The sequence below is a fragment of the Durio zibethinus genome, chromosome 6 (genome assembly GCF_047325235.1).
Source record: "Durio zibethinus cultivar Kanyao isolate XHJ-2024 chromosome 6, ASM4732523v1, whole genome shotgun sequence".
Classification (NCBI taxonomy): Eukaryota; Viridiplantae; Streptophyta; class Magnoliopsida; order Malvales; family Malvaceae; genus Durio; species Durio zibethinus.
The window spans coordinates 23,248,914-23,263,948 of record NC_143167.1 but is presented as its reverse complement, the minus strand read 5'-3'; the positions used below and the strand labels follow the sequence as shown (position 1 = coordinate 23,263,948).

The following is a 15,035-nucleotide window of genomic DNA, read 5'->3' as shown; positions in this document are numbered from 1 at the left end:
ATCTTAAATTTGTAAAAGAATGTTTTAGTGACAATTAGAATTAAATAGATAATTTTTAAATTAATTTTTTAAAATTTAAAATGTATATAATAAGTGATAAAGATAATATTAATTTTTTATATTTATTTAAAATATAAATTTAATAATTAGAATTCAAATAAATATAATCGTTTTGATGATCTTCTTATATAAAAATTTAATATGAAAATTTTTAAAATTTTTAAAATCTTACATAAAGTTGTTTGAATTTTTAATGTCTTACGTAAATTTTTTCAAAAGATAATTTGTTACATCAAGATAAAAAAGATTATTGAAAAATTTGAATAAAATTAATTTTTATAATTTTAAAACATGTTTGAAAAATTTTGATACTTAAATAATTTTTTAAATAAAGTTATTTGATAAACAACTAAAGTTATTTATTAAAAAAATAAAATCCATATTTTATATTTTTAATTTTATAAAATATATTTTAAAATTGATTTGACTTTTATTATAATTTAAATAATTTTAATATTTAAATAAATTTAAAATTATTAAATTTGTAATTAAAAGATATTATTTTATCTTTTAAAAAAATTATCTTATGTGTTATTTAAGAGAATTGTTTATATAAATATTTATGTGATAAATTTATTTATGTATATTATTATATAATATATATATGTAAATATATATATATATATATATATATATATATTAGATTATCTTTCCACGAGTTATTTGAAGAAAAAAAAAAAAAAACCACAGTTGCGGAAGCCAAAGCCAGCAGATATTTTGTTTAGGGAGTCAGTGATACTTGCATTTTTGGCCAAAAACAAAAAGGCATAAGTCAAACCTTTTTGCTTTGCCAGTAGACGTGTCAAACTTACTGACAAAGATAAGCCTGAAAAAAAAAAAAAAAACAAAAAAAATACGTTTTTTGTGTTGACTATAAGAGGAGTTCAGAGTAGGCACTCTACTATCGCCGCTGGGCCTGGCGATTGCTAATTTGCAAAATCATTCTCTCCTTTTTCTCTTTCTCTACAAGTCAGTGTAAGTCTCTTTTTAGCTAAAATCTCTGTCGAAACCACATTTTCCGCTCCTTTTTTAACCTTCTTTTTCATTTTTATTGGTCACTCTTTTCTTTAATGAAGGCACCATCTTTTTTTTTTTTGCTTTGATTGACAGTTTGACCGAGTGAAGAAAGAAGGCTTTTGGGGTTTCAACTCTTTCAATGAGTGCTTTGATTCTTTGGTCCTCTAATGGAGGACCTTCGTTGTTCACCCCTGGTGTGTTTCTTTCTTTTTTTTATTTGCTTATTATTTTCTTTCATTGTTCTTCTGCTTCCTGTTATAGCTTTGGCTAATTATTTCATTTTATTTGACGAATGGAACGAGCACAAATTAGGAAGGAGTAGCTGGAGGAGTAACGATTTGAAGGCTGTACATTTTACAAGTATGATTTGCTACTTCTCCCTTCTTTTAGTCTGTCGTAATCTTTCACAAAAATGAGAAATAGTTTGCATAGTTTTAGGGTTTATATACCTAATTAAAAAAAATTAATGGGAAAGATTTTATATATTTGTTTGTATAGCTTATTACCAATTAAGGGCTTTGAGTTGCTAATTAATGTTGAATGAACTGCTTTTCAACTAATTCTTAAAGTAATTGATTTTGGCTGGGTCACCTGAGCACTGCTGGGATGGAAAGTGGAGAGTTGTGACAGATTTCAATCAGATTTGACTAATTTGATCATTTAGGCGTCCCCTTAGTTATTTTTTTTAATACTTCCATCTTGGTAGTTGTTAGTAGTATTTAGTTTTTTTTTTTTTAATAAACTGCCAAAAAACTGGATACAGAACATTTAATCTACCACATATTAGTCTATTAAGGAATGTCTATCAATCTTTCGGTTCTCGGCCATATGGCTTTTTTTACTTTAGTTTATATTTGATAAGGTTCAACTTTAAACTGCAGGAACTTCATCCAAAAAATTCTAAATTTTGCTCACAACTTTTTGTCATCTATATTCCATATTCATTATGTTAAATTTCTTGCTTCAAGCTTCTCTTTCATTTGCAACTGATGTAATTGGATGACATTTAATATTATTTCAATGACCTGGACTATAGGTTCTTCTATAGGATTGCCAGTGCTAACATGCAGTTCATATAAGATCGTAGAAAAGTTTTGTAATCTAAGATTTCGGCAGCATATTGGCAAGCATCATGCTAGAGGTATTCATGAAACATCTACAGCCTTCCAGAAAAGTAATACAAAATTTCTGGTCAATGCCACCTCTGGTTACCCTCATGAGTCAGAACCAGAAGCTTATCCAAAGAGCACTCAGAATTCTGTTATAAATGCAATGGATGCTTTTTACAGGTTCTCACGGCCTCACACAGTTATAGGCACAGTTAAGTGTTTAGTTTGATTACAATTACATAGAAGTTACATGTGGATGGGAACCTTTTGGTATCCTACATATCATTAAAAGTATATTTCATTTGCATTGGTTATACTTGCTTTTATCTTTCAGAGCTCATTTTCTTTCTCTCAGCAGGCACTCAGCATTGTTTCAGTTTCTCTCCTTGCCATTGAGAAGGTGTCAGATGTTTCTTCTGTGTTTTTTACTGGGGTGTTGGAGGTGATCACACTAAATATCATTATCTTTTTTATGAGCTCATTAGTAAATTAGTAATTATAATTCTTACGCACCTATTTTATTTTTCAGGCTGTGGTTGCTGCCCTTATGATGAATATTTATATCGTAGGTCTAAATCAGTTGGCTGACATTGACATAGACAAGGTAGCTTAATATGAAAATACAATTGTAGAAGTTTATTTGTTTAATTAAGAATGAATGAATCTGCAATATGTCTTGCTAGACTCATTTTTCTCTATCTTGCTGTATTTGAATATTCTTTTTGGCAATATTTGACTGATCAAATAGACTAGATGCCTTCTTATTTATTGCTGTTTCTTTCATCCCTGTTTGTGTTTGGTTCTGTTGAAAGTTCATGTAGTTTTGCTACTCCTTTTTAACAAGGTCATGCAGTAACTTTTTTTTTTTTTTCCTTTTTAACAAGAGATTTATGTACTTAATTTACTTGGAGGATGAACCTAGAAATTAGAGTAGATGGATAAATTCGTATGAATTGTCTAAATATAGATATGTCTCATTGCAGGTTAATAAGCCTTACCTTCCATTGGCATCAGGGGAATATTCCACACTTACTGGCATCATGATTGTCACGTCATTTGCCCTCATGGTATCCTTAATCTGTCCTTTGCAAAAATTTCTTGTTATATTCATTATCTTCTGTGGTAAATATATCTTTGCATCTGATGCAAAATGTTGAGCAATGAAACAAAAGATCATGCTGTTCTCATGGAAAGTGAAATTCTAGTTTTGTACATTTTAAGATCATTAAAAAGATACTTAAATGACTAAGATTTTGCTGTGGAGAATCATAAGTACCTGCAGTTCAGTGACTAGATGCACATTAGATATCCATTTTTGAGATTTTTATATTTGGATTGTAAAAAAGAAGAAAAAGAACATTATTTTAAAAGATCTCGAAATGGAAAGCATGTTCATCAATTTGAAAATGGAGGAATTATTTACAAACCGATACATCAATTATAGATGTACTTGGTACTTCTACGAATAATCCAACTTATTAGTTATTTGTTTTTAATGTTTAAGCAGACTAGCTTGATTCTTAACTAAATGTTTGTTATATCTTTCCTTTCTTTCCAGAGCTTTTGGCTTGGATGGATTGTTGGTTCATGGCCATTATTTTGGGCTCTTTTCATCAGTTTTGTGCTTGGGACTGCATATTCAATAAATGTGAGTTGGGCTTTGGGTTTTTCCATTAAACAGATGAATGTAGCAAAAATATATCAGATGTCATGTTTTTGTGTGTATGGTTTGTTCTTGCACCTCTTTATTTCAATTTCTTTTGCAATTAATTGCACCTAGGCTCCTCACAACTGCTAGATGAGGTGTACTTCTACTATGAATAAATTGCTTTCCACAAAATACTACATTTAGAATAGGGCCAGGTTTTATGGTGCACTGTCCCCCTAATTGCTTTGCCTCACCCTACATGGGTTGCTATCTCTTTGTTCCTACTCTAGTTCCTTGCCAAAAAATCAGTCCATATTCTTGTCCTTTCTCAGTTTGTCTGTACTAGAAGAATAAGAAATACCTGCATTAAAAAAGGTAAAAGAATCAGTCCTCTTAACAAAACTAATACAAGCAAAGTTCATAACTTCTTAGCCAATGGCTAGAAAAATGTTTTTCAACTAAAAACCTATATAAATGCTAGGCTAAATTATAAAAAATTAAACTGTGTTTAGAGGGCAAATAAATTTGCCTCTTGAGGTTTAAAAACTGACACTTTACCACCCTTTGATTTTTCATTAATTTTCAAGTCAACATTGTTAAAGGAGAAATGACATCTATGACATTGTTAGATGGAGAGGGACCAGAAATTCAAGGAATAAGAAAGGGTGATTAAGAAAAAAAAAAGGGAAAAAGATAAATGGTATTAGCGTCACAATTAGTGAAAAAAAAAAAAATCCTTTGAGAGGTTAACACTGGGGGCATATCTATATTGCCTTTAACCACAAGTTGGGGTTATGTAAATTACCCTAAATGCTAATATTTATATAAGAAGGCTTTAACAAAAAAAAAATATTTTTTTGGTTTAGTTAACATAAAAGCTTTTCTTTGTAGAATAGATGAAAAAGTGAAAAGTTAGAAATTTAAGTTAAAATAGTTTATTCAAGCATGGAGATAGAAAAGATAGGAAATGAAATATTAATGAATAATTTCTGTGGAAAACCAATTCCTAACTAGATTTGATTAGGTGTCATTCATTTAGTATTTTGGTTGTTTCCTAAATAAAAGAGATTTGGTTCATCAACTAAATTCCTACTTAGTAGTTTCCATTTATTGTTAGTGGATTTTTAGATGATTTGTTATTATCTCTAGGATATCATGGGATTTGCCAGATTCGATGTTTTAGCTATATATATACTTTTGTACTTTGGAAAGTTTCTTAAGAATTAATAAATAAAATTCTCGTGAATTTCTTCCTGTTATCAGAGCGTTCATCCTGAATAATCAAAACCTATAAATATATTTTCTATCTTTCTATCTACGTCGTGGCTAGCAGCATAGGTGTGTTTGAGCCCCTTATTTTGTCACAAACTCAATGGACAAAACTTCATCCAATGCTCTCAATCAGTGATGTTTGTCCGCGGAAAAGGTAAGGAGGATTATCTCACGGGAATAGTTGTTTCACTCAGCGAGGATGACTCGAACTACCGAACCTGGAAGTTGGAGAATAGCATGGTAACGTTGTGGTTGATCAATTTTATGAGCAATGAGATTGGTGAGAATTTCATGTACTACAAAACTACCAATGAGATTTGGGATGTTGTGAAAGAAACCTACTACAACATAGACAATACGTGTGCAATATTCGAGATCAAAAGCACTTTACATGACTTGCGGCAAAGAGACTCCTCTATCATGGAATATTTTAATTCTTTAACTCGTTATTGGTAGCAATTAGATATCTTTGAAGAAATAGCATGGAAGTGCCCTGATGATAGCCAACAATATAGGAAATAGTGGAGAAGGACCGAGTTTATAAGTTTTTACTTGGTCTAAACAAGAGCCTTGATGATGTTTGTGGGAGAATTCTTAGTATCAAGCCATTACCCAACATCCAAGAAGTTTTCTTTGAGGTTCGCCAAGAAGAGTAGAAGGAAAGTGATGCTAGGGACATCATGCAATCCACAAGAAACAGAAAATTCAGCCCTTGCTGCATGAGGACCAAAATCCTACCAAGGTGATGAAAATTGACAGAAGAAAGGTAACAGACCTTGGTGTGATCACTGTTAGAAGGCAAGACACACACGAGAAAATTCTTTGGAAATCCATGAAACCTATTGACTACAAACCATGTGCTACTCAAAATTGAGAGAGTCATGGAAATTCTGCCACCATTGAGAGAACTTTAACACCCCTAGAGTCAAGTTCGTTTAGTAAAGAGTAATTGGAACTCCTTTAGAAAATTGTTCAGCAATCTCTTTAGAACACTAGGTTAGTTGTAAGCATAGTGTTTGTTGCACAAAAAGGTAACTCTTTCAATGCTCTACTTGTGCAAAGTGGAAAATCAAGATCTTGGATTGTTGATTCAGGCGCATCAAACCACATGATTGGTGATGCATCGGTGTTTCATGAATACAGCCCATGTTCTGAAAACCTCATAGTTTGAATAGCAGATGGGTCACTTTCCCGGGTAGTTAGGATAGGTTCAGTCATTATTGCAAAAGATATAACACTTGACTTTGTTCTTCATTTTCCTAGTTTAGATTGCAACCTTCTATCTGGTAGCAAAATTATGAGAAATTTTAATTGTGTTACTAAATTTCTTTCTAACATGTGAATTTTAGGGCTTGGATTCGGGGAAGAAGATTGGCAATGCTAGGATGTGTTGGACTCTATCTTCTTAGAGATGGAGAATCTAAGAGACAATCATGAAGGAGTGCTTGTTCAGTTTCATCTTCTAGTAAGAGTAAAGAAAATACAATCATGTTATGGCACTATTGTTTGGGATATCCAAATTTCTTGTACCTTAAAAAATTGCTTCCTGATCTATTCAATAAAAGCTCCAATTCTTATCAATGTGAAATTTGTCAGTTTTTCAAACACACTCGTAATTCATATCCAAGTCAACAATACAAATCAACTCATCCTTTTTCTATGATCCGTAGTGATGTTTGGGGACCATCGAGGGTTAACAATATTATAGGCTTTAGATGGTTTGTTACCTTTATTGATGATCACACCAGAGTTACATGGCTGTTCATCATGAAAGACAAGTCATAGGTTGGTTCAATATTTCAAAATTTCAACAAAATGGTGCAAACTCAATTTCAAGCAAAAATTCAGGTGCTTAGAATAGATAATGGGCGAGAATATTATCATTCAGTTTTTGGATCTTACTTGTTAGATTAAGGAATTATTCATCAAAGCTCATGTATTGAAATGCTTTTAACAAAACGGAGTTGTTGAGTGGAAGAAGAGACATTTGATTGAAGTTGCAAGACGTATTATGCTAGCCTCTCATGTCCTGAAACATTTATGGAGAGAGGCAATCTTGACAGCAGCCTTTTTTATCAATAGGATGCCTTTTCAAGTACTAAAATTTCAAACCCTTTGTCAAACACTTCTCAAAACCTGCCTTCATGTCCAAATCACTTCCTCCATACCAGTCAAAGTGTTTGGATGTACTACCTTTGTTCATATACACCAATAACAATGCAATAAACTAGACCCAAGAGCACTCAGGTGTATATTTCTTGGCTGCTCACCTAACCAAAAGGCTACAGATGTTATTCACCAACTACCAGAAAGTTTTACACTTCCATGGATGTCACCTTTTTTAAGAATCAGCCATTCTATCCTAAAGTCGATATTCAAGGGGAGAGTTATAGGGAATATCAACTTTGAGAGATTGAGCCATCATCTGATCCTTCCTCTACTTGTTTGCCAATTCAAATTCCCATTTCAAAAAATTCTTCTTCTTTTTCTGAGTTAACTAGTCATCTGACTCTCCAAAATCTTTTGAAACCGTGCAAGAGACAAAAGCTAAGGAAATGATTGTATACTCAAGGAGACTGAAATCTCAAAAGGAGATAGGGACTTGTACATCTCCAATACAAAACCAAGATTTTGAACCAAATCCAAGGACTTTTGAAATTCATACAGGTAACATAATTATTGAACTTATCTCTGATGATTTTTCTAGTGATCTCGATTAGCCCATTGCTATAAGAAAAGGTGTGAGATCATGCACTCAACACCCTATTAGTAACTTGGTTTCCCATGAAAGGTTGTTTCCTACTTACCGAGCACTAGTTACATCATTAATTGATGTTTATATACTGAATACCATCCAAGAAGCTCTCGAACAGCCAAAATAGAAGGTTGCGGTAATGGAAGAAATGCAAGCACTAGAAAAGAATGGTACATGGAAAATTATTGATCTTCTTGCATGAAAGAGCCCAGTGGGATGTAAGTGGATTTTTACTATCAAACAAAGGACAGACAAAAGTGTGAATAGATTCAAAGCTCATCTTGTGGCTAAGGGGTTCACTTAGTCTTACGAGATTAATTATGAGGAGACATTTGCTCCTGTAGCAAAACTGAATTCTATCCATGTGTTACTATCACTTGTTGCAAACCTAGATTGGCGATCATCAACTTAATATCAAAAATGCATTTTTGAATGGTGATCTAGTGGAAGAGGTCTACATGAAGATTCCTCTAGGGTTTGACAACTAGGACAACATCGGCAAGGTGTGTATGCTTTAGAAATCCTTTTATGGCCTTAAACAATCTCCTCGCGCCTGGTTTGATCGTTTGATTAGGTTTGTAAAAAAAATAGGTTCTTACAATGTTAATGTGATCACACTATGTTTGTCAAACATTTACTAAATAGTAAGATTGCTATTGTGATTGTTTATGTTGACGGAATTGTCCTCACAAGAGATTCTAAGGAGGAAATAGTTGGATTGAAGACTCTTCTACCTAAAGAGTTTGAAATAAAGGACTTGGGACAGCTTCGATATTTTCTTGGCATGGAAGTAGCTCGATCAAGAAATGGTATTTCTGTTTCACAACAAAAATACGTACTTGAACTTCTTAAAGAAATAGGGATGCTCAGGTGTAAACCAATGGATACTCCAATGGACCCAAATGTCAAGATGGGAACTGGAGATGGAAGTGCTCGTGCAGACCAAAATAGATACTAGAGACTAGTGGGAAAATTAATTTATTTGGCGCACACTGGACTTGACATTGGCTTCTCTGTAAGTATGGTGAGTAGATTTATGAATGATCCTACAAAGACACACATGGAGGCAGTATACTGGATCCTTCAATACTTGAAAAAATAATCCAGGCAAAGGGTTGCACTTTAGAAAAACACTAAAGAGAGATGTGGACATTTTCTTAGATGCAGATTGGGCTGGTTCTGTCACAAACCAAAGGTCAACTACAGGGTATTATACATATGTATGGGGCAACTTTGTCACCTGGAGAAACAAGAAGCAAGCAGTGGTAACTCAAAGTAGTGATGAAGCTGAATTTAGGGCTATGTCTCATGGGATTTGTGAAGGAATTTGGCTTGAGAGAATGCTACAGGAGCTGAAAAAGTCAGCTGGGAATTCAATGAAATTGTTTTGTGATAATAAAGCAACTATTAAATTGCCAAGAACCTTGTTCATCATGATCGAACGAAACATGTAGAGTTTGATCGTCACTTCATCAAAGAGAAGATTAAAGAAGGCGCAGTCACACTAGTCTACACTCTAACAAAACATCAGACAGCAGACATCCTTACCAAGGCTTTTCATCGTAGCACTTTCGAGAATTTGAAGTCCAAGTTGGGTATGATTGATATCTACAACCCAACTTGAGGGGGAGTGTGAAAAACCGATTCCTAATCAGATTTGATTAGGTGTCATTCATTTAGTATTTTGGTTGTTTCCTAAATAAAAGGGATTTGGTTTATTGACCAAATTCCTACTTAGTAGTTTCCATTTATTATTGGTGGATTTTTATGTGATTTGTTATTATCTCTAGGATATCATGAAATTTGCCAGATTTGATGTTTTAGCTATATATATACCCTTGTACTCTAGAAAGTTTCTTAAGAATTCATAAATAAAATTTTCATGAATTTCTTCAATTTCTTTAATTGTCTAAACTTTACTTTAATTTGTTGTTTCAATACCATGTGCAAACTTGCTCCTCTACCTTATTTACATTAGAGCTGTTCTATTTAATTGTCCTTAAATATAAAGGTGCTGCTTTGTAGGAAAGATGGAAAAATGAAGAGATGTAAGGAAACTAGAAATATGAAAAGAAAAAGAAAAGATATTCACTCTGAATTGTGTGCTTGGTGGGAAAATGGAGAAATGGAAGGAAAGAAAAATATGTTGTTTGCCTTGCTTGTTAAAGAGAAACAAATAGGGGAAAAAAAAATCATTGCACATTAGCTTTCTGTTTTACTCTTTATAAGTGAAGATAGAAAAGGAAACTTAAAAGAGGGGACAATTTATTAAACTTAATAACTTTTGATCCCTATTCTTGTTTTTTTTTCTCACCTAAAATTTTATGGTCCAAAGAGAAAATGCCAATCCCTACCTTTGTTTTTCCTTCCCCTTATCTCTCCTACCAAGCATGTGTTCAAAACAGTTACTAACCATTTTCCAAGTACTTACTTTTTGGCTCTTATCTCCTACCAATTGTAGCTAATGATCTACATATGCTATGGATATGTGAACTTATTAGGTAAAGACCTGACATTTATGTGTAAATCAGTCAACAGGCCAAGAAAAAAATGATTTAGTCCTTGTTTATCTCTTGGTGCCAGTTCTAATTTTTAGAATTATTGCAATCGATGTGCTTGTAGAGTTTTCTGACTTCATGGTGCTTTAGAACGTTCTTTTCATCTTATTACTCACAAATTGGGATAATTATTGCAGTGGTCTGACTTATTTAACAGTGGTTTCTATATGATTTGGTGATACTGTAAACTTTCTGTAATTTCAGTTGCCACTATTGAGATGGAAAAGGTTTGCATTGGTTGCAGCGATGTGTATCCTAGCTGTTCGAGCAGTGATTGTTCAACTCGCTTTCTATCTGCACATGCAGGTGGCTTTTTCTCTTCTCTTTTTTTTTTTTTTTTTTTTTTTTCTCGTTTCTTTCTTTTCCCATTTTCCCTTAGAACTCGATAAAACTTTTATTTTCTCAATTCTCATGTTAGATACATGACCTCTAGATTGAGATATGTCTTGATTTGAGACATAGCTAAATTGAAACTGATCTAGTTAAAGCATATCTTAGTGTTGCATTGGTGCCATGAAGTCAGTGATGACTTCATGGCTTTGATTCCTCAATATATTTGAACCGGATCTCTAAAGGGCATTTTAGGAGTTAAAACTTGACACTTGCTCTTGGGAATGGTGAAGTGGTCTCTATAGGATGAGAGAGGTATCATCCCTTGTGTGACTACCAAGTGGACCTATGAACATACCAAAATGTACAAATTCATATATATTTCATGTTCAAAAATTCTCACAAGCATTTTTACCACTCTGTTCACTTGCAGAGATCCTTTTTTATCAGTTGATGCTTTTCGTTACATGGTCTGATCAATTAAAGTGCTTTTATACTCTGTTTGATGTTCCCAGATCCATGTATTCAGCAGACCAGCTCTCGTTTCAAAGCCTCTAATTTTTGCTACTGCATTCATGAGCTTCTTCTCAGTTGTTATAGCTTTATTTAAGGTAAATGTTACCCTCTATTTTAATGGATTGCTTTATCTTCTCTTTTGCATTTGATTTTAGTCAAGTAATTCATTTACTTTTGCATGTTTGAAATGGTAATTGCCATTCTAAGTTTGTGATGGCTATTATGCAGGATATACCTGATATTGAAGGGGATAAGATATTTGGAATCAGATCTTATACAGTACGTCTGGGTCAAGAGCGGGTGGGTTAAGCGTATGAATGTTTCATAAATGAGCGCACTATCCTATTTAAAGTTTTTTATTATCCTTTGGCTGTCTTAATTTACTCTGGCAGGTGTTTTGGACCTGTATTTCACTTCTTGAAATGGCTTATGGTGTTTCTATTTTGGTTGGTGCAACATCTTCCTACACCTGGAGCAAAGTCATCACCGTGTGTATTCAAGATATCCATTACTCGTCGAATTTTTTTTTTTAAAGAAATGCAGAGTAGTAAATATTGACCCTCACTTGAAATATTGGGTGTTTCATATTATGATTTATATTTTAGATTCCCTTTACTAGAGCGTAGCTCCTGCAGCTGGCTTTCTTTTCCCTGAATGAATACTAAAGAATGACATGTACCATAGTCAATTAAACAAAATTTTTTCTGGGTACTAAGAAGAGAGATAAATATCTATGCTTAGCACTCATCAGTTATTTATGCAAAATCTAGGATTGGTCTCTCTTGAGGTTTTCTGAGATATCATTCATTTCCTGTTGGGATTCTGGTTCATCTTCATCCTTTTTTTCTCTTGTATTATTGATTGCTGAAGTGCTTGGGCTTGGGAGAGCTCTTATTCCTATTTCTCTATTTTAACTTTTAGAATTAAGGCTTACACTGATGTTGGCTGATGTCTCTGACTAAGTGGTAAGGATTGATTGACATTTTATCATAACATTATGGGGCAAGAAAACTCACAAAAATGTAGGGAAAGACCATTCCCATATTCAGACTCTTTGATTTTTATTGTTGGTTTATCTGTCATTTGTTGCCAGCAATGGTGCAATTTTCTGATAGATGCTATATGCTGTCCGATTATTTAAACAAGTATGTCAACATTGACTAATATGTAATCCTTTCTCCTTGAATTGGATTAGGTCTTGGCTCATTCCATCTTGGCTTTAATTTTATGGATCCGTGCCAAATCTGTCGATCTGAAGAGCAAAGCTGCAATAACATCATGTTATATGTTTATTTGGAAGGTAATCATCTATCTTGGCTTGTCAAACTATTTTGTTGCTAAAAGATGATGCTGACATCTTACGTTTTTTAACTGCAATTCAGATAGGAATAATTGGAAAAAGGAAATAGAACAGAATTGACTTCACTTGTGGCCCTCGAGATGCATCTGGATACCCAATTGCCACTGTTTAATTATTTTACTGGCTTTTGAATAATTCATTGATTTCTTAAGATTTTTTGCTTTCATATTACATTTGCATGGCAAAAATGATTAACCTTATTGAATAGGTGGTCTTGGATTCATATGAGGTTTGATTCTTCTGTATGCCTGTCTGAGAAAAATATAATCTTGATTGATATTAATGTTTTAGTCAGTCTTAACTGAGTGAACCATACAAGAAAATACTAGGTATTCTATTATGATTTGATTTTGAACCACTCAGCTCGAACATAGCCCCAAATAAACTTGAAATTTGTTGCAAATTGCATGGTAGTCTACAAGCAGAGTATCTCTAGGGGTGAGCAAAAGTCGGTTTGAACTGACTAGACCGACCAAAACTGAGTGAATTCGGTTGAATCAGTTCGGTTTATTCGGTTTTAATTATAATCGATTTTTTAAATCAGTTAAATTGGTTAATTCGGTCGGTTTTCGGTTTTTAAAATTGATAATCGTACTGACCGAATTAACCGACTTTTTAATAATTAAAAATAAAAAAATTGAGATAAATATTTTTATTTATTTTTTTTGGTAAAATATTGTTGAAATTATTAAATTCTTTAGTGATTTAGTTTGAATGATACTAGAGTTTGAATTTTATTGAATTGAATTTATGGTTAAATAATTATTCATAATAGGAAGAAAAATGATAAAAAAAATCGATTATTTAACCGAACCGACCGAACCAAACCGGTTATGGTCGGTTATTTAATAATATTTGATCGGTTTGGTTATTTGTTAAATGAAAGTCGGTTAAGTCGGTTATTGATTTTTTCAAATCGAACCGACCGAATTGATCATTTACTCACCCCTAAGTGTCTCTCCTCCATGTATGAGTTTGATGAAAGTGACAGAGTAGGGGACTATTGCTCCAGGAGAAACGTTTTGGACCTTTTCTATTGCCAGCTGGACCGATTTTCATATCCTTTTGGTGGTTCATTTATCATTTAGGCTATCATTTCTGATTGAATTTCTTCAGTTTTCTGTTCTTCAAATCAAAATGTTTGAAACTTTTCTTGTTCACCTTCAATAACTAGTTGGTTTCTTCTTGCAGCTCTTTTATGCCGAGTACTTTCTCATACCACTTATAAGGTGAAGAGGAATAGTTGATCAAGTCATGTAGCCTAAAATCTGTTCCATCCCGCATTTATACTTGGAAGATAAAACAAAATGAAAATCCAAGAAATTTTGCGGGCAGAATTGTGAGATTCAGTATGATCGTCGTTCCTTTTTATAAATGTGACATTATGAGCAATGGTAGAGTCAATTGTATGAACAGACGCCATAAACAAGTAGTTATTAAGGTTTGACAATGAGATTTCTTCCCCTATGAAACGGGAGGAAAATGGAGGGTGAAGTTAATAATTGAATAGACTGTGAGCAAAAGACAACCTTTTCTCTGGTGTGGGGAGGACTTTTTTTCCCCATGAACCTAGTTATCTTGAATATAAATAAATTTTTACATATACTAACCGCAGAAGATTAATGCTTTGCCTTAAGGTCTCTACTTAGCTCATTGCGACTTACTGTGCCAATCTCCGTGTTTGAAGGACCTTGAAACATATCCCACCATTATCAACTGCCAATGGCATCATCCAGTTATGATTCATTTGAATCGACAGTGAAATTAGATTCATTGAGATTGAAAACAAAGATAATAGTTATATTAGTTATTTTAATGATAAAATTAGATAATGTATCAAAGAGATTAAAATTAGTATTAATGATATGTATTTGAATGCAAACACAATAATAACAGTGAAATTGACTATGTTAGTCAATTGTCTTATTATCCATGTTAGTAAATTGTCTGACTAAGGTAATCGACTACCATGTTTGAAAATGAGGCAACTGAATGCCCAACCAAAGCCAATCTATTGTCATAATTGAATTTTTTTTTTTTTTTCAATTTTGCACCAAAACAGTTGAATGCCTTAGGTAGAGAAATCGATTGCCCTAGAATTCAGTGAACCCTCCGATAAGAGATTGGAGTATTATCCAATGAATCCCATAGTTTAATTGAGGCCAATTTTTGGCTTGGATTCCAATGGAATCCAAATGGGGCCTTAATAATAAGTAGTTGCCTTATGCTTCAAGTTAAAATGAAGATCTCTTAGAACAATGTTTAAGCAACTGAATGGTACTGATATAGTTTTTATTCTAAGATGAAGGACTCTGAAAATGTTTCTAGCTTTAGACCAATTAGCTTGTGCAAATATTGTTACTAGATTTCTACCCTCACTTCGCTGAGGGCTTTTATATATATATATATA

The 15,035-nt window shown here is 33.0% G+C and overlaps 1 protein-coding gene across 3 annotated transcripts; it reads left to right on the top strand.

The window, feature by feature from the left end:
• The first annotated feature begins 963 nt into the window (after positions 1-963).
• Positions 964-14,228, top strand: LOC111284703 (homogentisate phytyltransferase 1, chloroplastic-like). 3 transcript variants are annotated; one of them, XM_022873564.2, is made up of 14 exons: positions 964-1,035; positions 1,171-1,271; positions 1,390-1,437; positions 2,114-2,397; positions 2,545-2,628; positions 2,716-2,790; positions 3,170-3,253; positions 3,745-3,834; positions 10,624-10,725; positions 11,265-11,360; positions 11,494-11,565; positions 11,658-11,753; positions 12,461-12,565; positions 13,817-14,228. In XM_022873564.2, the coding sequence occupies exons 2-14, from the start codon at positions 1,217-1,219 to the stop codon at positions 13,856-13,858; spliced, it is 1,233 nt and encodes a 410-aa protein (XP_022729299.2). In that variant the 5' UTR covers positions 964-1,035; positions 1,171-1,216; the 3' UTR covers positions 13,859-14,228. The 3 variants fall into 3 exon arrangements, with proteins under 3 accessions (XP_022729299.2, XP_089618440.1, XP_089618441.1); XM_089762314.1 differs by lacking the exon at positions 11,658-11,753; XM_089762315.1 differs by lacking the exon at positions 13,817-14,228 and having other exon boundaries at positions 11,658-11,812.
• Positions 14,229-15,035: the final 807 nt, after the last annotated feature.

Excerpts from the sequence above, each read along its gene's own strand:
- LOC111284703 (XM_022873564.2), top strand. The coding sequence starts at position 1,217 with ATGAGTGCTTTGATTCTTTGGTCCTCTAATGGAGGACCTTCGTTGTTC. Across the intron at positions 1,272-1,389 it reads ACCTTCGTTGTTCACCCCTG|GAAGGAGTAGCTGGAGGAGT; the intron begins GTGTGTTTCTTT and ends AGCACAAATTAG. Across the intron at positions 2,791-3,169 it reads CTGACATTGACATAGACAAG|GTTAATAAGCCTTACCTTCC; the intron begins GTAGCTTAATAT and ends GTCTCATTGCAG.